This window comes from Onychostoma macrolepis, chromosome 15 (assembly GCF_012432095.1).
Source record: "Onychostoma macrolepis isolate SWU-2019 chromosome 15, ASM1243209v1, whole genome shotgun sequence".
Classification (NCBI taxonomy): Eukaryota; Metazoa; Chordata; class Actinopteri; order Cypriniformes; family Cyprinidae; genus Onychostoma; species Onychostoma macrolepis.
In genome coordinates, this window is record NC_081169.1 from 30,811,289 (window position 1) to 30,831,288 (window position 20,000).

Here is a 20,000-nt window from a genome sequence, read left to right on the forward strand (position 1 = left end):
AGTGGTGTCCTGTAAACCGAGGTTAATAGCTGGTGTTTAGACCCAGCTGAAGTACTTACTGATGTTGTTCCATCTACTGTGGATCTGTACCAGACCTTTACCATCCTTCAGCTCCCCGTTACCCGTGTCCTGCAGGGATCTGTTCCCGTGCGTCTGTAGGACAGTCAGAGGTGTGTGAATTTAGGGCGAATCTAGAATAAACACTTCATTTCATTTCTCAAACTCACCTGATGTTGTTGTTGGTGAGTCGTCATGATAATCTGTGAAAGATCAGCTTATTTCAAACCACTGCACCAACTCTAAAACACAATCACACGACGTCTGCTTTGCCTAAAATGTGATCAGATATGATTTTTAACAGTCTTACCAGAGGTAGATAGAGCAGGTTTCCTACAACAGCTCCGCACTGCTGTATTCACCGAAGACAAGGGTCTTTATATTTCAGCCGTTACAACATACTACTGACGTGTTGCGATATCTTCGGCGTGTTGAATGAAACATGCAATAACTGAAAACGTTCAACAGACAACTCGAGTTGCATGAACTTCCCTCATTCTGAAAGATCTCAGAGTTTGATTAAATACACACACACTTGTGCTGTGAATCAGTGTGTTTGTGATCAGATTTGCACTGCAAAACACATTTAAGAGAGCAAAGTGTGTGTGTGGCAATTACATCATCCTCTCTGAATCTGTTCAGTCAATCTGAAACACTCAAGCAACAGAGAAACGCCTCAACATCAGCATGAATCATTAGTGTGTGAGAGTCACAATCATATCTAGACTCAACTCAACTGATATAAAACACCAGCTCTACTTTTCTGAATCATAAGCTGCATTACTGCACATATCGACATGCAAAATAAAAGCATTTCACTAGTTTGTACAATTAATGAAACAGTTCTGAAAATGTGTTCATGCTCAGTTCATCCGAGATGTAGATGAGTTTGTTTCTTCATCAGGTTTGTAGAAATGTGTCTCTGCATCAGTGTCTCAGCAATGGATGCTCTGCAGTGAATGGGTGCCATCAGAATGAGAGTCTGATTAAAACATCACAATAATCCACAGCACTCCAGTCCATCAGTTAACATCTGGAGAAGACAAAAGCTGAAACACATCCAGCATTAAGACGTTTATAACTAAAATACCATAGAGTTTATAATCCATAATAACACTTCCTCCAGTGAACAAGTGTCCTGGTCTGAATCAGGAGAGAAATCTGCAGATCAAGCAGCGTTTTTTAACAAACACACAGCTTTTGTCTTCTCCAGATGTTAACTGATGGACTGGAGTGCTGTGGATTATTGTGATGTTTTAATCAGACTCTCATTCTGACGGCACCCATTCACTGCAGAGCATCCATTGCTGAGACACTGATGCAGAGACACATTTCTACAAACCTGATGAAGAAACACACTCATCTACATCTCGGATGAACTGAAGGCGAGTGCATTTTCATTTTTGGATGAACTTTTCCTTTAAATTTGTTCACTGGTATAAATGATTACAAATCAAATGCGATGCATGAGTATTTGATGTTTTAATAACAGATTCCCATATACAAACTGGATATTGTGATATTGTTGGCCACATCACCAGACTCAGGCATATAACCGTGTGATAAATGAAAACACATGCAGTGGAAGATAATCGATTTTAAAGTAAAGCAGTGTGGAGGAACGGAAGTCACACCGTTTTCATACGTCGATGAGGCGGGCGCTCTTACAGTACAGTGTATGCAGATGGGTGCCGTCATCTGTTAGGATACACACGCTACAATAAGACAAAACATCCTTCGGAACTGAATGCATTTGCAAAAAAAAAAAAAAAAAAATCCCTTAATGGATGGAAGCAGTAGTTTAAAAAGCGCACAATAAAAATACACAAAACGTTCCAACATCCACTAATTAGTCCATTTGCATTTCTCCAGTTAACAGTAAAGACAATTACAATGCTACAGCCGTACAAAACATAAATCCCAAAATATCTGAGATTAAAAAAAACAATAAACACTTAAGAGTTACAAAAAATGAGAGCCAAGTGTTAAGCATACATACCGTCAGGGCTAAAACACTGTTTTTATCATGTAGTGTTCTGTAATTCAGTGGGAATGATCATATATGAGTTCATTAGCTTGGCCTTTGTCTAAAATACAAGCAAAGCTCTGCCTCTAGAAGAAACGTCCATGTCAGGATCACTTAAGAAGCCAAATTTACCACATTTAAACCAGTGCAATGACCTCAAAGACCAATTTATGTAGTGTTATTCCTCGCAGACTTCTAGAAAGACTCAATGTCCTCAAATATGGCTTATCACAAACTTCTCTAACCATTTTAATGCTTTCCTAGTTGGTTTGAGTATTTAGATGCTTTAAATAAGAGCGTGCGAGAAAATAACCCATCCTTAAGGTGTTCGATTACTGTCAGGATCACAAAAGAAGCTTTAAACATTTGCAAAACTTGTTTGAGAAACTGGTTTTGGTGACAATTTGAAACGTATGACACAGTATATGTGATATCCATTGATGATGTTTTCCTCTCTACAGGAGCGTTTGTTAATGCAGGTTTGCACTGATCTGCTTTATGGCAAGAATCGAACTGATTGACAGACGTCACTAGAAATGATACGACATTGTCCTTTTGAGAAGTCTGCATGACGAAACCCTAAAAACACACTTCACATTGGCTCTCGGTGACCCCGACCCTTGAAGATGGTCCCTCCAGCAAGCTAAAATCTGTAAAACCTGTAAATGTGCAAAATTTTGCAAGAGGCATAGCAGGTGTAAGGAATAGCGCCTACTCCATGCTACAATAGTTAAATGTGTTGCTCAAACGACAAAGTTTCTCCCTTCCGTTACATCCAACATGTATGGAAGCTTTTTTCCATCACAGAATGATAAAAAAAATTTAAAAAAAGGTTATTGCGACTTTTTTCTCAGAATTGACTTTTTTGTAATCCTGAGGTTACATGTTGAAATTTGTTACTTTTTTTCGGAATTCTGATTTTATATCTTGCAATTTTAACCTTTTTTCCCGCACTTCTGAGTTTATATCTCGCAAATTTGCCTTTTTTTTTTTTTTTTTTTTTTTCACAATTCTGAGTTCTCGCAATTTTGACTTTTTTTCAGAATTCTGAGTTTATATTTTGCAACTTTTACTTTTTTGGGGAATTTTGAGTTATCTCGCAAGTGACTTTTTTTTTTTTTTTTTTTCTCGCAATTCTGAGTTTCTCTCTTGCAATTTTTACTTTTTCTCACAATTCTGACTTTTTTTAATCACAATTTACAATTCTGATTTTTGTTTCCTCCACAGAATATTTGTTTATACGTCACAATTCTGTTTTTTGTTTTTTTTTGTTTATATATATTGCATTTTTCTCATAATTGTGAGAAAATAGTCTGATTTGTGAGATAAAAAACTGCAATAACCATTATTATTTTTTATTCCGTGGCGGAAACAGGCTTCCAGTCTTGCGTTCAACAAGGCAAATTTTGAGAGATCTGCTTCTAGTTTGGACTAGCTCTAAACAGTCATGTGAGAATGGCACAAACGTCCGTTTTCATTCAGCGGTGATGTTGTTTGCTTAGCAAAAACTTAGTAAATATATAAAATCTCACTTTCACGGTTCATATACCCTGCCTACCATTTGACACCATTTCTAGACGACACTAATCTCACCTCTCTAGTAATCTATGAAGCGGTAAACTCAAGTCTAGCGGTCGAACAAATGCACATAACTCTCAGTTCAGGCCCGATGCCAAAGCAAAGGATGCACTTTCTCAGCCAGATCGCCACTTATGAAGCACTAGCACACTAGAACAAGAACTCGTCAATCCACATTCAATGCATCTGTCACTATGTACAATATAGGATCTTCATATATTAATTATTTGAGTTCATTATTTCAATACATGTCTCTGCCGTTATAGAGTAGTCTGAATATGTACAATAGAAGTCTCGATGATCAAATAAATAAATAGGAAATAAAACAGCCGTGGCTTTTGCAGTGAATGCTGCTAGAGAAGAGGCCAGCAGAAGAGTCTCGCAGTCTGTCTGCAGGAGAGAGCCGTGGTGCGTCGCAGCGCTGTGTCATGGTCCCGGGGTGTGTTTACGTTCATGTGCAACTCAAGCGTGTGGTTTGGTGGGGATTCAGTGGACGGGTGAATGGTGACGCTGTGATGGACCGGCTCTGGGAATGAGGCTTGGGCTATACCACCGTCCCGCTCGGAGAGTTTCCATTCTGTGCTGACAGCGGCTGAGATGGGTGCTACGAAAACACAGACAAGAAAACAGCGCGAGTTAAAATATGAGCAGCGATGAATTGACTTTTGGCAGCATCCAGCATATTTGCTACATCTGAAAATGACTGGCCAAATAAATAAACAAGCAACCAAACAAATAAATAAATAAGGGCTGTCGGCCCATTAAAATTTGTAATCTAATTACATGATGTTTCAAAATAAATTTGACTGTGAAAATGCCCACAAAAGATCATTTAAAGCTATCTTTGCACTAAATGAGAAAGTATCAAGTAGACATTACAAATTGTAGCTTTAGAAAGAAATATTTTATTTGATTCAACGTAAAATTTATTACACAGACATTTAGGCTACAACTGCCTAATGTATACTATGGAACATAAAAGAAGATCATTTGAGAAAATCTCAGTATTTTCTGTTCATACAATGAAAGTCATTGGTAACCAAAACAGCTTTACTACCAACAGTCTTCAAAATATGTTCCACAAAAGAAAGGTTTGAAACGACATGAGGGTGAGTAAATGATTACAGAATTTAAGTTTTTATTATTATTATCTTTTTTTTTAATGAAATGATACTCTAAATACGAAACTAAATCTGCCAGCAGGTTGCGGTAAATGTGTTTGAGTCATTCATTCATTCGATTCGTTCAAACGGCCGATTCATTCAGGAATGAAGTAAACGGCTCTCTTTATGAATGAGGCTTTGAATCATTGATTCACAAGATTCGTTCAAATGCGGATTCATTCAGAAACTAAACACCGCTGTGTTGCTCGGAGACACTCAACAATTCTGCGGTGGCTTTAAAGGTAATATATTCTCTGCAAAATTGAGCAAAACACATAATATTGTGTTTAAATTACAACAAAATATCAAGTTCTTATTTACTGAACTGTTGTATAAAATCACATTTAAACTTGTGATATTCGGGACAATCAGCACTCGTGTGATACTGCTGGTGTGATATCACTTATCATATGATATAAATATGAGACAAAAACACATACAGGGGCATTTATTGCACGAATATCTTGAATTTTAGGGCATAACTGCATTTATGAAGTTGTTGCCCTGCATCATATTTGTCAACAGTCAACTGTATGAAATGTAAGATGACGTACAGGGTTGGGGGCGGGGCCAGTGTGTTAACTGCTTTCAAATATTTAAATCGCGTTATTTTTCATAACTTAAGTTAATGCATTAAATTAACAGCCCTAATATATTATTATTTTTTTTTTAATATTATATATATATATATTTTTTTTTACCATCAATTGTTTTGTTTTTTTATTAAATGTATATTTTTGTCTTTAAACAAAAACTTCTTGATACATATTAAAATACAAATAAAGTTACTGGTTAATTGCATTACAGTGCAACAGTAAGTTCCTGGAAGTAAAAATAAAAAATCCTATATATTTTCTCCACATAAGAACTGATTTTTAATGATTTCTAAAAGTTAATAAACTTTAAAGACAGACCTATTGTAATGTAATCGATGGTTTATGCTTCTGTTAAAGCTGTCAGCCCACATTATTTTAGCTTATTATTTAAAAAAAATCATGTTTAAAAGCAGAATTCCCGGTGAAGAACTAGCCATATCATCCATGATTCTGCAGAAAAATCTGAAACAACCAAATCGCACCAAAAGAACACTGCAACACTCTCAAACTACTTAAATATTTAGCAATAAATGTAAAGTATATAGTTTCTATATACATAATCAACAGATTTAAAGATGTAGATAATTCTGTGTTAATTCACATTTCTCCATTGTTTTTAATTCGATTATTTCATTGACTGTTAAAAAAATGAAAAAGTATTAAATTAATCGTGTTCAGTTCAGTCTTGTATCTTTTGTCTTTGTGTCCGATTTTTTTTTAAAACACTGCTTCAAATCAAAGTGTGTAATGTTGTGATACTTATATAAAATATAAGCTGTAAATGAAGATTTTTACCAGACTATTTCAGTCTTTCTACATCAAAATTTAATGTTTAATTCAATGCGTTACAATGCGTATATATGCATGCTTTGCAATAAATGTAAAATGTATTGTTTCTATAAAAATGATCAACATCTTTAAATCAGTACTTATATATTTCTCCATTGTGTTTCATTTTATTATTTCAGTGGCTGTTAAACATAATGACTACTAACAATATTTTTCAAGTTTCAGTCTTTCTACCTCAAAATTTCACATTTAGTGCAATGTTACTTGCCGTTTCTTTGTAATTATGTGCAAAATTTACTAGCAATTTCTGAGTAAAAAATAGTTTTAAAGCAAATCCCACACCAATCGATTTTTTTTTAAATTCTTTAAACTAAAAAATATATATATATTTTCTTTAGTTTGTTGGTTTAATCCACCATGGCTTATAACTCTTATCAGAAAAACTTTAAAAAAATCCAAATGGGAAAAATTGAATGGAAAAATGCTTCTGTAATCAAGACCACCGAAAAGTGGTACATGTTTATTTTGACATGCATTTAGCGCATTGCAATGAACCTTGTGCGCAAATCCGAACGCTTTGCATTTACATCTCGACTCACCGCTTTCCCGGGTCTCGCCCAAGTGCAGATGAGTCCTTCCTGACACGCCGTGATGATGCAGTCATTCATAAAGACGAGCACGGTGAGTCGCTCGTGTGCGATTTTCTTGCACACCAGCGGCTCCAGCAGCGGCACCTCGTTCATGCGCGGACACAGCGTGGTTCCCAGCACTTTAGCGCCATCTAGCCGGTTGCTACGCGGCGCCACGTTGATCTTATCATTGCTTTTGCTGATGTTCCCGAGGCTGTGATAGCGCTTGTGCTCCTTTTCCCCTCCCACCCCGGATTTGTCCGATTTGCGCTCTTGTAGAGAAAGCGTCGCGAAGCGTCCGATGCTAAACGGCGCGATTCCTCCTCCTCCGCTGCCACCGCCGCTGCCGCTCGTAACGCTGCTCTCCGTCGCCCCCTGGCTTTTAGAGGTGTTTGCAACGGCAGGATGTGGAAGGGAATTTGAGCGCGACAGCGAGCGAGGTAAAGGCAACGGCAAAGTTGCCGTCTGAAGAGGGTTGGAAGGATGGTGGTGACCTTCGACTCCGCTGCTTCCGCTCGGGATCGTAGGACCGAAGGTGTTCGTAATCGCGCGGGAGAGCGGAAGCCGCGGATACAGAACGTCGTCCGTCAGATCCCACAAACAGAATTGTGTGTCTTGCCCGACCGATCCGAAGCGGTACGTCACGGACGAAGCTCCGCCTTTGGAGCTGTGCCGCGAAAGTCGCGAAAGCGTGCTGCTGGTTCGCACGCGGCCGAATTGCAGCGCCCCCTGCTGGAAATCCTCCTCGCTGCCGCTGAGCTCCATCGGCTCCTCGTCCTCCAGTTTCGTCGTGAACGGATCGAACGCGACGACGTTGACCCACGACTTGTGGCCGTGTCCGCGCGCGACGACGCGACTCTCTGCGAACGACCAAACCGTCACTAAATCGTCTTCTCCGCCCGTTGCGAGATACTTCCCATCGGGGCTCCAGGAGACGCAGAGAAGCCCGCCGAAGTAGCTCTTCATCACGCCTTGAAGCTCCATCGAGTCGAAGTGGAAAACACGCAAGCAGCCGTCTTGACCGACACAGGCCACGTGAACTCCGTCGGGCGAGAAGGCGAATTCGTTAAGCCCTCCCTCGCCGACCGCCCAGCGGAGCAGAGGGTTACGGGGCGTTTTGGTTTTGCAGGCGTAAACTGCGAAGCCCTCGCCTTGACGGAGCAGACAGTACTGCGGCGCGGTGGTGCCACATGGGTGCTCCACGTTATAGAGGTAGAGGTGACCGCTGGCGTGAGACGCGAGGAAGAGGTTCTCCGACTTGGGAAGCCATTTGAGACACGTCACCTTCGATTTGTCTATCAGCCTCTGGGGAGAGAATAATAATACGTTTATTTATAGAGCGCCTTTCCAGTGCTCAATGTCGCTTTACAGTGAAGATGCAATTAGAGAAGTAGAACATCAGTATAATAAACAAACATGACAAACAGTGCTGGGGGTAACGCATTACAAGTAACGCAAGTTACGTAATCAGATTACTTTTTTAAAGTAGCCAGTAAAGTAACGCATTACTTTTTAATTTAGAAGGAAATATCGGAGTTACTTTTTTAAATAAGTAACTCCAGTTACTGTGTTTCTCATGTATTGACTGACAGCTCTGGTGTTGAGAGAAATCAGGAGTAAGTGCAGAGCGTTGTGTGTGAACATGACTGTAGTTCTAGACTAAATATCAACATGTATTTACTCATCTCACCTGCACAAAAACACATTCAGCGTTCCTCAAAATCAATAAAAACAGTCAAATGCAAACTCAATATTATACAAACCTGCAATAATTAAATGTTAAATAAGACAAATATCATTTATGTATTTAATCCTATTTTATTAACCAGTTTCTTTGCTGCTGACCTTCGATGATCCAGTTCAACCATAATAAGCAAAAATGACAAATTATTGTTGTTTTATTTTTGTTATTGCTGAATAGTGTTGAACTTTCTTCTCCTGCGTCATATTCTTCATGTGATTAGTTTGAGCGGCGCCCCTCTACTGTACAGACGTGAATCTACATCTCCTTCAGTCCGCATTCACTTCACTTTTGGTGTGAAAGGGCTTTTACAATTGTAAAAGAAGAACTTTTTATATTAAAAACAAACAAGCCCTGCCCAGATTTAAAAAGTAACTCAAAAGTAACGTAACGCATTACTTTCCATAAAAAGTAACTAAGTAACGTAATTAGTTACTTTTTTAGGGAGTAACACAATATTGTAATGCATTACTTTTAAAAGTAACTTTCCCCGAACCGGAGCACAAAATATGAAAAACAAAATATAACACGATGAGAAAACAACACTAAATAAGAATGGTAACACCGAGACAACAAAAAGATGTAGGACATAACTTATAAATGATAACATTCAGAGAACAGGTTAGTTTTAAGATATGATTTAAATTTAAGAATATTATTGACACAGCGAAGAGACGGGGAGTTTCAAAGTTTGAGTGCGGCATCACTGAATGATCTACCCCCATAAACGCGATATCAGCAACATTAAACTGATCAAAAGTGACATTTATAATGTTACAAAAGATTTCAGTTTAAAATAAATGCTGTTCTTTTGAACTTTCTGGTCATCTGTGAATCCTGAAAAATAAAATGTATCACGGTTTCCACAAAAATATTGAATATTGTGCAGTTTTCAACACTGATAATAATCAGAAAATTAAGCCTTATTAGATTTTCTTTAAATTCCTATTACTATATATATATATATATATATATATATATATATATATATATATATATATATATATATATATATATATATATATATATATATATATATTTATTTATTTTTTTTACACATACTCGTAATGCACTATAGTTATTAATTTGAAATGTAAAAAAAAAAAAGTAAAAAAAGTAAAACAAATTACAAATTAAAATTTGCTATAATATATATATATATATATATATATATATATATATATATATATATATATATATATATATATAAATTAAGGCTGTACAAAGATCCCAAAAATAAATAGTAATTTCAAATAAATGCTGTTCTTTTGACCTTTCTATTAATCTGTGAATCCTAAAAAAAAAAAAAAAGGGATCACAGCTTCCACAAAAATATTAACTGTTCTCAACATTGATAATAAATAAAAAATGAAGCCTAATTAGATTTATGTCATATTGTGGCATTTTCATTATAATTCAACACATTTTCTTTAAATTCCTAATACTATACTGAAATCAATTGAATTTCTTTTTTTTTTACAAATACTCTTTTATTAACTATAGTTCTTAAAATTTGCTATAATACATTTTTTATGTAAAGCTGTACAAAGAACCAAATAATAAATAGCAATTTCAAATAAATTTGTTCTTTTGAACTTTCTATTCATCAAAAAAACTGAAAAATAAAATGTTTCAGTTTCCACAGAAATATTGAGCAGCACGACTGTTTTCAACATTGATAATAATCAGAAATGTTTGTTGAGCAGCAAATCAGTATATTAGAATGATTTCTGAAGATCATGTGACACTGAAGACTGCAGTAATGATGCTGAAAATACAGCTGCGCATCACAGAAATAAATTACAGTTTAACACATAGAAAACAGCTGTTTTAAATTGCAATAATATTTCACAATTTTTACTGTATTCTTGATCAAATAAATATTAACAAATCCTAATGACCCCAACTTTGCCTAATCACACTGCAACCCAAAATCTAAATAAATGTCACATTACACATTTCACCTTCAATATGTCTTGTGTAAAATTGTTGTCCTAAAATAGGCTTTATTCTGTGGGTGAAATATTAGTATCGGTCTGAAATCTGAGTCACATGCTGAACTATAAAGTCTGTTAATAAAGAGAGTTTTACGTGTATAATGATTTTTTCAGAACATGTTCAGCAATGTTACTTGTTCAGTCCAAGATCAACTTTACGGTGTATAAAAAAAGGTCATGTAATAAAGAGAGTGATTGTTTATCATTTTAAGGGTCCCTGCTTTCCATTAGATTAACAAATTTAAACTGCCACAAGGAAATTACTAAATGTTTGTGGCTGTTTGAGGAAGAAGATCTAAAGAGGGTTCCTGATTTCATATTACTGGTTTAGAAACTTGAAGGAGCATCTTAATGATCGCAGATGGATCTCGAGTCACGGTTTGTTCACAAAATACTTAAAAATGTTGAATTGTTTATGAAAAACGTGATTCATCATGAAAACTAGGATGTGGTAATATGATGTATCTGTTTACTTCAGGGGCCAGTTGTTCAAAAGTAATCTGATTGGATTCTAGTCATCGGATTGGATCAAATCTTGAAAATAGGTTGTTCCAAAAAAAAAAAAAAAAAAAAGGATTCTGAATTCGGATTAGATCACAAAATCCAACCTTGGTTTTGATCTGAATTAAATCCTCAGTTTGTGTAGTTCAGAACGTTTTAGTAAGATTGGGATACTTTTGATCCAAAAAATTGGATTATTCTGATCCCAGCAGAATGGTGTATTTCGTTTTAACATGTAATATATCGCCAAATCCCCAAACAGCTGTCAATATCAAACAAAAATATTATATTTAATTTAAAGCTGTTGTTTTGTTTAATCACTGATTGTAACGACATTGGCACAATCATCAGAGATGGAGCAGTCAGAAAGAGTTATTTGTGCAATTGCAATGCAAAACATTGGGATTTAAAAAAAAATTTTTTTTTCATCAGCATGTCCCTTTAGGGGCTCCGTAGAGCACTAGTAATCCAGATTTGGAAATCTGAAAAGTGTGTATCTGGATCAGGGTGATCCAATCCAATTTCGCTTTGAAAAACCAGCACAAAAGTAAGATGGGTCTCCTGATCCTGGATAGCAATACATGGGATTTACAAATCCAGATCATTCTGATCCAGATTAAACTTTTTGAACAACTGGCCCCTGGTAGGTGATCCGGTTCACTCATCTGAGATCAGATCGTCTGATGCAGATGTTTTCATCAGGTGTGAATGTGCGTGACAGATGACGAGGAGCTCATCTGCTCACCTCCTCGTTGAAGAGCTTGCTGGTCTCCTTCTTGATGGGGTCGAGGTACTGCACCTGTCCGGCGGAGAAGCCCACGATCAGAGCCACGCTGTCAGCCGTGGCCGAGTACTGATTAAAGTCATGACAGGTGGGCTGAGTTCCCTTATAGATGCGCTTGTCTATGGGCTTACTGAGGTCCACTGCCTGCACACACACACACACACACACACACACACAGTTATGGGCACCTCTAAAATCAAAGTATCTATACTATAAAACAATACATATAATATTAATTATCCTTTTACATAATCCTCCCTCCTTTTTCAATTTATTCATTTACTATTGATGTTTAAAAAATATTATTTGAATTACTTACTAGTCATAAGAGTTTTGATATGAATGTGTCCATGTTCTGTAGTTTTTATTCTTTTTCTATTTTATTTAAATTATTTTCTCTATTTTTCATATGTGAAAGTGTAATTGTTATTGTCAAAAAATTATTATTTGTGTTTGTTTGTTTATATATATATGAAAAAATAAAAAGAAGTGAACTGAAGAGAAAGTAGAAGGAAAAATGAGGAATAACTATTGGTAAGAAATATTATGTCTTCAAAGGAAAAATTCACTTGCATAATTGTATTAAATGTGTTTTTGAATTGAAACACATAATAAAGTATTTAGATTATTTTACTAATATTTTTAATTAGTTTCCATTTTATATTTTCCATTTTCATTTGTCATGTTTTTATCATTTTATTTACTTTTAATTTTCATAAATGTTTATTAGAATTAGTTGTTTTAATGTCTATACATTTTTAGATAAAAAAAAAAATGTTTCTATATTTTATTTCAGTTAATGTTTATTTGATTTATTTTTTATTTACGTAATAAATGTTTTTTATTGTTTTATTTTTAGTTAATTATAATAACCCTGATTCATATATCCAGCATGAAAGGACAAGATCATTGTATTATTTTGAAAGTCTTGTATAGATGCATGTATGTATAGCCACTGTCACAAACTCTAGTCTGAAATCTTGTTTGTTAAAATTTGTTAATGTGCATTTATCCTCTTTTCATGTGCATGCAATAAAATAAACAGCACTGTGACGAACAAATAAAATAAAAGCCAAACACTTAAATCCCATTGTCTCAGAGTGCAGACGAAATGTTTCTGTCATTCTTTATGGTCACATTGATTTATATTTATATGCATTTACTTTAACGAGTCTGAACAAGCGGTTTTTAACAAGCTGCTGGTTTAAGCATCCTTTACTAATCTGACCTCCAGGCACTAGTCCACATCTCGTGTGACATCTGGTGGTGGTTCAGTCGCACTAAAGCCATTTCAAAATCATTCCAAGAACTAGACATGGTTTGTGCAAGATGTCATAAACCAAAGACCAGCACCCTTCACTGACCAGCCCATTCTATCTGTGGATGTCTTCAATCCAAACATCGAAGCTATATTGAAAGCTTAAAAAATTACGTAAACATAACGAGTGTCATTATTAGTCACACTTGCACACAAATCAACATATAATGACTGCAGACAGATTCATATGGAATTCTCTGGATCTCACGCATTTACCCAGCTAACAGGAAACGTTCTCAAAACGTTCTGGCAAGGTTCTCTGCAAATTATGACCAAATGCTGCAGTGACATTAATGGAACGTTCATTCAAAGTATCTGGGTCTTTAATAATGTTCTCAAAACGTTCGCACAAAAACGACAATCATGGAACGTTTTTTTCCTGAAACATTTTAGTAGGATGTTCATCTAACGTTTTTTAAATGTTACAACTTGTTCACAGAACATTCTAAATTAACGTTCCCATAATGTTTTAAATGAAATGTTCCTTTAACGTTCACTTAGCCAAGAAAAAAACATTTAAAAATCTGGAGGTTTGAACGTTCAGGTAACGTTTTCATAATTTGATTGGAAGGTTAGCTAAATGTTCTCAGAACGTTCTGGCAAGGTTCTGAACAAACGTTGCAGTAACATTGTTCAAAAAAACATTCAAAAGTAACGTTCCCATAATGTTTTGAATGAAATGTTCCCCTTAACCAAGAAAAAAACATTGAAACATTTAAAATCTGGAGGTTTGGTTCTGAGCGTTCAGGTAACGTTTTCATAACTTAGGAAGGTTAAACGTTCTCGGAGCATGTGTTTGTTTGCTGGGTGATGCATGCCATCCGCGAATGTAAACAAAGCGAATCTCGCTGTTACACTGAAGCGCTCAGATCCGCAGTCGAACCGAATCTGTCATTCAAACCGAATCACGCATCAGATCGACAGATGCTCGTCACGTTACCTTCTTAATGTTCGTGTAGGTGTAGAAGTAAAGTTCCCTGCCGATGTTGAAGCACACTCGCTCCGAATCCTCGCTGGGGTCCTCCGGCTTCAGCTTCACCATCGACACCCGCACCGGCGGCAGGAAGCCCGGAGAGGAGTTGGCGGCCCCGGGCCCCTGCACCAGCCCAACACCGGCGCCGCCGCTCGCGACGCCCGCCGAGGGGCCCCGCGGCAGCCCGGCCCGCTGCTGAGAGTCCGAGAGGGTGAGCAGCTTGTAGAATCCCTCGCGAGTCCGGAACTGCGATTTAATCTCATTGATATCCTTCAGAGCGCCTCCATCTGCGGCCATCTTCAGTCCGCACGCGCCGCACAGGAAGCGCCGAGCCTCTGACCTGGAAATAATGCGGAAAACTACAAGCAAAATGGGAGCAGCGCGGCACGGCTTGCGCGCGGAGTCCAAACGGAGCGGCGGAAGAACGCATCTGAACCGACGAGCGCGCAACCGGGATGAAGAGGAGGAGGAGGAGGAGGAGGAGATGCTGCTCCAAACACAGAGTCACTGTGATCTCAGCAGCAGCATGGATTCACTACAGTCCCTCATTCATTAACTGCACAGCATCTATATCAGCTCGAGAGCGTTTTACTAGCGTTCCCGTTATATTATGAAAACACAATGAATGCTCTTACAACTTTTAAAAAGTTTTTCTTGGTTGTGTGTACGTGAGAGAAAACATTATGGAATGTTACGTTTGATCACTTTGCTGTGAGAATGTTTGCTGAACGCTGAAACAAAGTCGTTACATTTCAAAAACATTAGACAAACGTTCAACGTGGAACTAACGTTGTATTAATGTTACTGAAAGAACATTTGCTCATAACTTGCCTGTTATCTATCTATCCATCTATCTATCTATCTATCTATCTATCTATCTATCTATCCATCTATCCATCTATCTATCTATCTATCCATCTATCCATCTATCCATCTATCTATCTATCCATCTATCCATCTATCTATCTATCCATCTATCCATCTATCTATCTATCCATCTATCCATCCATCTATCCATCTATCTATCTATCTATCTATCTATCTATCCATCTATCCATCTATCTATCTATCTATCTATCCATCTATCCATCTATCCATCTATCTATCTATCTATCTATCTATCTATCTATCTTAATCTATATTAAGGGAATGTTACATTTTATCATTTTGCGAATGTTACTTTTAAATGTTTGCTGAACACTGAAACAAGTTGTTACATTAAAAAAAAATAATTTTTTAAATAGCCTGTTATCTATCTATCTGTCTATCTATCTATCTATCTAACAAAAATATGTTTTAAGAACATTTTTCTAACTTTCCCATCAACTTATGAAAACATTAAGGGAATGTTACATTTTATTTTGCAAACATTATGTTTTGTATCTATCTATCTATCTATCTATCTATCTATCTATCTATCTATCTATCTATCTATCTATCTATCTATCTATCTATCTATCTATCATTTCTTACATAATGTATAGCATTTGAAAAATGAGACACATGTTTGTATAACCATCTTGAATGGCTTTTATTTTATTTATATAGTGGAGAAGAGTTTCAGTCACATTCATATCTCCGGTTGATTTCACACAGAACAACTTTATTAATCCACAACAGACGTGCAAATACTCCAGTTCTGATCTCCCTGAGATATTCAGCAGATCTTAACTGTCCTGTCACAGTAACAGCAAACACACAGAAGATCTGACCAGGCGGTGGCGCTGCTCACACACACACACACACACACACACACAGTAATGATGGCGCTGTCAAGACCTGCTGTGTCTATGAAATACTGAGAAAACTAGAACTACAGCTCTAGACTGCCATCCTCATCCTCATTTGCTCTGGATTTCTCTGATTCTGTACAACACAATAGTTAGAAACTGTACAAGTTGATCTTGTAAGGGTTTTTCAGTGGACTGATCACTGAGAAATCACACACACACACACACACACACACACTGGAGACAGACGCGGCCTGTGTTCTCACACCTGTGCTGACGTCTTTATTAACATCAGGACGAGTTTAATTAATAACAGAGTGTGTTTGGGAAACAGGGGTGGAGTCAACCGTCTCCAGGATGTACAGATTACAGAGTCCTGATTGGTCATCACACGCTCGCTTCTCCATGACAACGATTCTGTTGACAGAAATCAAACATACCATAATGATTCATAAAAATGTTTCTGACCTGAAAATGATATATATAGTATACACACACACATGACACACACACACATACACAACACACACTACCAGTCAAAAGTGTTTGAACAGTAAGATTTGTAATATTTTTTAAAGAAGTCTCTTCTGCTCACCAAGCCTGCATTTATTTGATCAGCAAAAAAAGTAACATTTTATTTTTAGTATTTAAAATAACTGTTTTCTATATGAATATATTTTAAAATGTAATTTATCCCTGTGATTTCACAGGATTACTCCAGTCTTCAGTGTCACATGATCTTCAGAAATCATTCTAATATGCTGATTTGCTGCTCAACAAATATTTCTGATTATTATTATGTTGAAATCAGTAGATTTTTTTCAGGTTTCTTTGATGAATAGAAAGTTCAGAAGAACAGCATTTATCTTAAATAGAAATCTTTTGTAACATTATAAATGTCTTTATCATCACTTTTGATCAATTTAATGCATCCTTGCGAAATAAAAGTATTAATTTCTATAATTTCTTTCCCCCAAAAAAATCTTTATACTGACTCCAAGCTCTTGAATGGTGTAGTGTATAATGTTACAAAAGCTTTTTATTTCAGATAAATGCTGATCTTTGGATCTTTCTATTCATCAAAGAATCCTGAAGAAATGCACTCAACTGTTTTAAATATTGATAATAATAATAATAATCAGAAATGTTTGTTGAGCAGCAAATCAGTATATTAGAATGATTTCTGAAGATCATGTGACACTGAAGACTGCAGTAATCCTGTGAAATCACAGGGATAAATGACATTTTAAAATATATTCAAATAGAAAACAGTTATTTTAAATACTAAAAAAATATTTCAAAATTGTGTTGTTCTTGCTGTACTTTGAAATAAACACAGGCTTGATGAGCAGAAGAGACTTCTTTAAAAAACATTAAACATCTTACTGTTCAAAAACTTTTGACTGGTCGTGTATATACAGTAAAAGCTAAATTTATTCAGACACATTTCTCACATGATATCTCAGTTTATTCGCTATAGTTTAGAAAACGTTAATAAAATATGAGAAGAACTCGGAGTTAAACTGCGTCAGAACAAACTGATCTTGATGATAACTTTGATAGAAAGGTATGTAATGAATTGGGTTGAATAGCTGTCAGCTGTTAAATTTAAGAACACAATTAGATAAAACCAGTTTAGCTCAAACAATTACCAAGAGATGCTTCATTTTGTTCAGTCTGTGTGTAAAAAGATCACATCAGCAATTAAACAAAAACACTGAAGCAAAACAAAATCCCAAAGTCCACTGTATGAAGAATTTGTGGGTATAATACGTCACCGTTTATTTTATTTTGCTATCCTCTCTTACATAAATGAACTGTAGTGTCCTGCACCCGCTGGTAAAAGATATCAAAAATTATATCTGCTGTCTGAATTATTTTTGGTTTGACTGTATATATATAGTGTGTATTGTGTGCATCTGGTGTGTGTGTGTGTGTTTGTTTGTGTGTGTGTTTTTGTGTATATGTGATTTGTGTGTGTGTGTGTGTGTGTGTGTGTGTGTGTGTGTTTTGTGTATATGTGATTTGTGTGTGTGTGTGTGTGTGTGTGTGTGTGTGTGTGTGTGTTTTGTGTATATGTGATTTGTATGTGTGTGAGCTGTGTGTGTGTGTGTGTGTGTGTACCTGTCGGTTCCCAGCAGCCGGAATGTCTTCTTGTGGTCAGTGATCTCCTGCAGGATCTCTGATGACCCTTGACCTCTCCTCTGCCAGCCATGTTTCCAGATGGCGATCAGCGTCTCGTCGTGATACACTGAGAACAGAGTTTGTGTGTCGTGATGGAGTTCTTGCTCATTAAAATCACACTCACACACACTCACACACACTCACCCACAGCGTCGATGTCTAACTTAAAGCTGACGTCCGCCAGGTGCCTGTGACATTTAGCCGATCCGCTCAGAGTGACCGCATGAACAGAGTCTGATGACCGACAGAAAAACATCATCATCATCACAGCGCCATGACATTATCTGGAGTGTGTGTGTGTGTGTGTGTGTGTGTGTGGAACATTCCATTGACAGATGTTATGTAAGAAACTTTCTGTGGCCATTAATGGAATGTTCTGTGTTGTTTACATCAGCTCTGGGTCATGTTCATCACCACAGACAATACTTTCAACTTCATAAAAACAAGTGTGAAATGTGTTTATATGTGCAATCAATCTGCAACAAAACAGAACAAGAAATACATATATACAGTATATAACTTTCTTTAAATATATATTTTATATAATAATGAGTCAAGAATGAGAGATTTTATACACACAAACAGTATATAGTAACACTTTATTTTAAGGTGTCCTTGTTACACGTTACATGTACTTACTATTATAATAACAATAAATTATGCATAATTACATGCAAATAACCCAAAGCCAAAAGTAATTAAGTCAAACCCAAAATCTTAACCATATAGTAAGTACATGTAGTTAAATAAAATTACTCAGTACTTAAATGTATAATTACACTGTAACAATGACACCTTTAAAATAAAGAGTAACCCAATATATATATATATATATATATATATATATATATTCCAGACACAGTCACATGATACTCACTGTCAATCAAAACCAGCAGTGTGTCGCTGTCCAGCTGATTCAACTGAACTCTGTCAGCGCAGCGGTTCTCTGAGAAACACACACACACACACACACACACACAGAGAGAGAGAGAGATGCATGAGACATTGTTCAGAACTGTTTGATTGTGTGTGTGTGTGTGTGTGTGTGTGTGTGTGTGTGTGTGGATCCATACCGAGTCCAGTATCAGCGAACCACGATGTGTTTGAGTTCAGGTCGATGTAGTCCAGCTGAACCGGGTGTGACGGCCCGGATCCTCGGCTCACCCGGATATAAACCTGAGGATATTCCTGATCAGGACCCACCATCATCTCAAACACACGCAGCGGCGTCGGCAGAGGGAAGTCAAATTGCTGTGAGACAGAACAGAGTACATGATGTGAAAAACTGAAAGAAACTCATCAAGGACGCATTAAATTGATCAAAAGTTACAGTAAGCACATTTATAATGTTACAAAAGATTCTATTTCAAATAAATGCTGTTCTTTTGAACTGTCTATTCATCTGTGAATCCTGAAAAATAAAATGCATCATGATTTCCACAAAAATATTGTGCAGCACGACTGTTTTCAACATTGATAATAATCAGAAATGTTTGTTGAGCAGTAAATCAGCATATTAGAATGATTTCTGAAGATCATGTGACACTGAAGACTGCAGTAATGATGCTGAAAATACAGCTGCGCATCACAGAAATAAATTACAGTTTAACACATATTCACATAGAAAACTGCTGTTTTACATTCTAATAACATTTCACTATTTTTACTGTATTTTAATAACTGTAAGACTTCTTTCAAAACATTAAATGGTAATGTACATTCAACAAAAGGTGTTTACACAAACATTTTAACGCATTATTGTTGATTATCATTCACAGATGACAGAAATCAAGACATGCTAATTATTCGTTGTGAGACTGAGGGGAGAAAAATATTTATAACTTAAGGGCGACGTGCTGACATTTCTGTGTGTGGAGGGTGGGCGAGCGATGTGATGTGAAAGGTCAGGGCTGATTGTGTTGGCTCACCTTGAT

The 20,000-nt window shown here is 36.5% G+C and overlaps 3 protein-coding genes across 5 annotated transcripts in view; all 3 read right to left on the reverse strand.

The window, feature by feature from the left end:
• si:ch1073-429i10.1 (delta(14)-sterol reductase TM7SF2) overlaps window positions 1–564 on the reverse strand; it is a 13,179-nt gene extending 12,615 nt beyond the window's left edge. For 2 of the 3 annotated variants that reach the window (XM_058799495.1, XM_058799493.1), the window contains exons 1-3: window positions 368–478; window positions 228–260; window positions 60–153 (exon numbers count right to left, since the gene is read on the reverse strand). In XM_058799495.1, the coding sequence (XP_058655478.1) occupies window positions 60–73 (14 nt within the window). In that variant the 5' untranslated portion in view covers window positions 74–153; window positions 228–260; window positions 368–478. Of the gene's footprint in view, window positions 1–59; window positions 154–227; window positions 261–367 lie in introns of all 3 variants that reach the window. The other variant, XM_058799494.1, reaches the window with a different exon arrangement.
• Window positions 565–1,484: 920 nt separating this feature from the next.
• Window positions 1,485–14,740, reverse strand: zmp:0000000529 (WD repeat-containing protein 20). The gene is made up of 4 exons (XM_058799596.1): window positions 14,120–14,740; window positions 11,823–12,005; window positions 6,809–8,143; window positions 1,485–4,265 (listed from the first exon to the last, which is right to left on the reverse strand). Exons 1-4 carry the CDS (start codon window positions 14,447–14,449, stop codon window positions 4,206–4,208), a joined length of 1,908 nt encoding a protein of 635 aa, XP_058655579.1. The 5' UTR covers window positions 14,450–14,740; the 3' UTR covers window positions 1,485–4,205.
• Window positions 14,741–15,658: 918 nt separating this feature from the next.
• Window positions 15,659–20,000, reverse strand: part of LOC131554326 (mitogen-activated protein kinase kinase kinase kinase 5) — a 27,900-nt gene continuing 23,558 nt past the window's right edge. Inside the window, exons 26-31 of the mRNA XM_058799595.1 lie at window positions 19,995–20,000; window positions 19,140–19,317; window positions 18,944–19,012; window positions 18,211–18,300; window positions 18,007–18,133; window positions 15,659–16,299 (exon numbers count right to left, since the gene is read on the reverse strand). The exon at window positions 19,995–20,000 is cut by the window's right edge and continues 98 nt beyond it. Of these exons, the coding sequence (XP_058655578.1) occupies window positions 16,185–16,299; window positions 18,007–18,133; window positions 18,211–18,300; window positions 18,944–19,012; window positions 19,140–19,317; window positions 19,995–20,000 (585 nt within the window). The 3' untranslated portion in view covers window positions 15,659–16,184. The remainder of the gene's footprint in view (window positions 16,300–18,006; window positions 18,134–18,210; window positions 18,301–18,943; window positions 19,013–19,139; window positions 19,318–19,994) is intronic.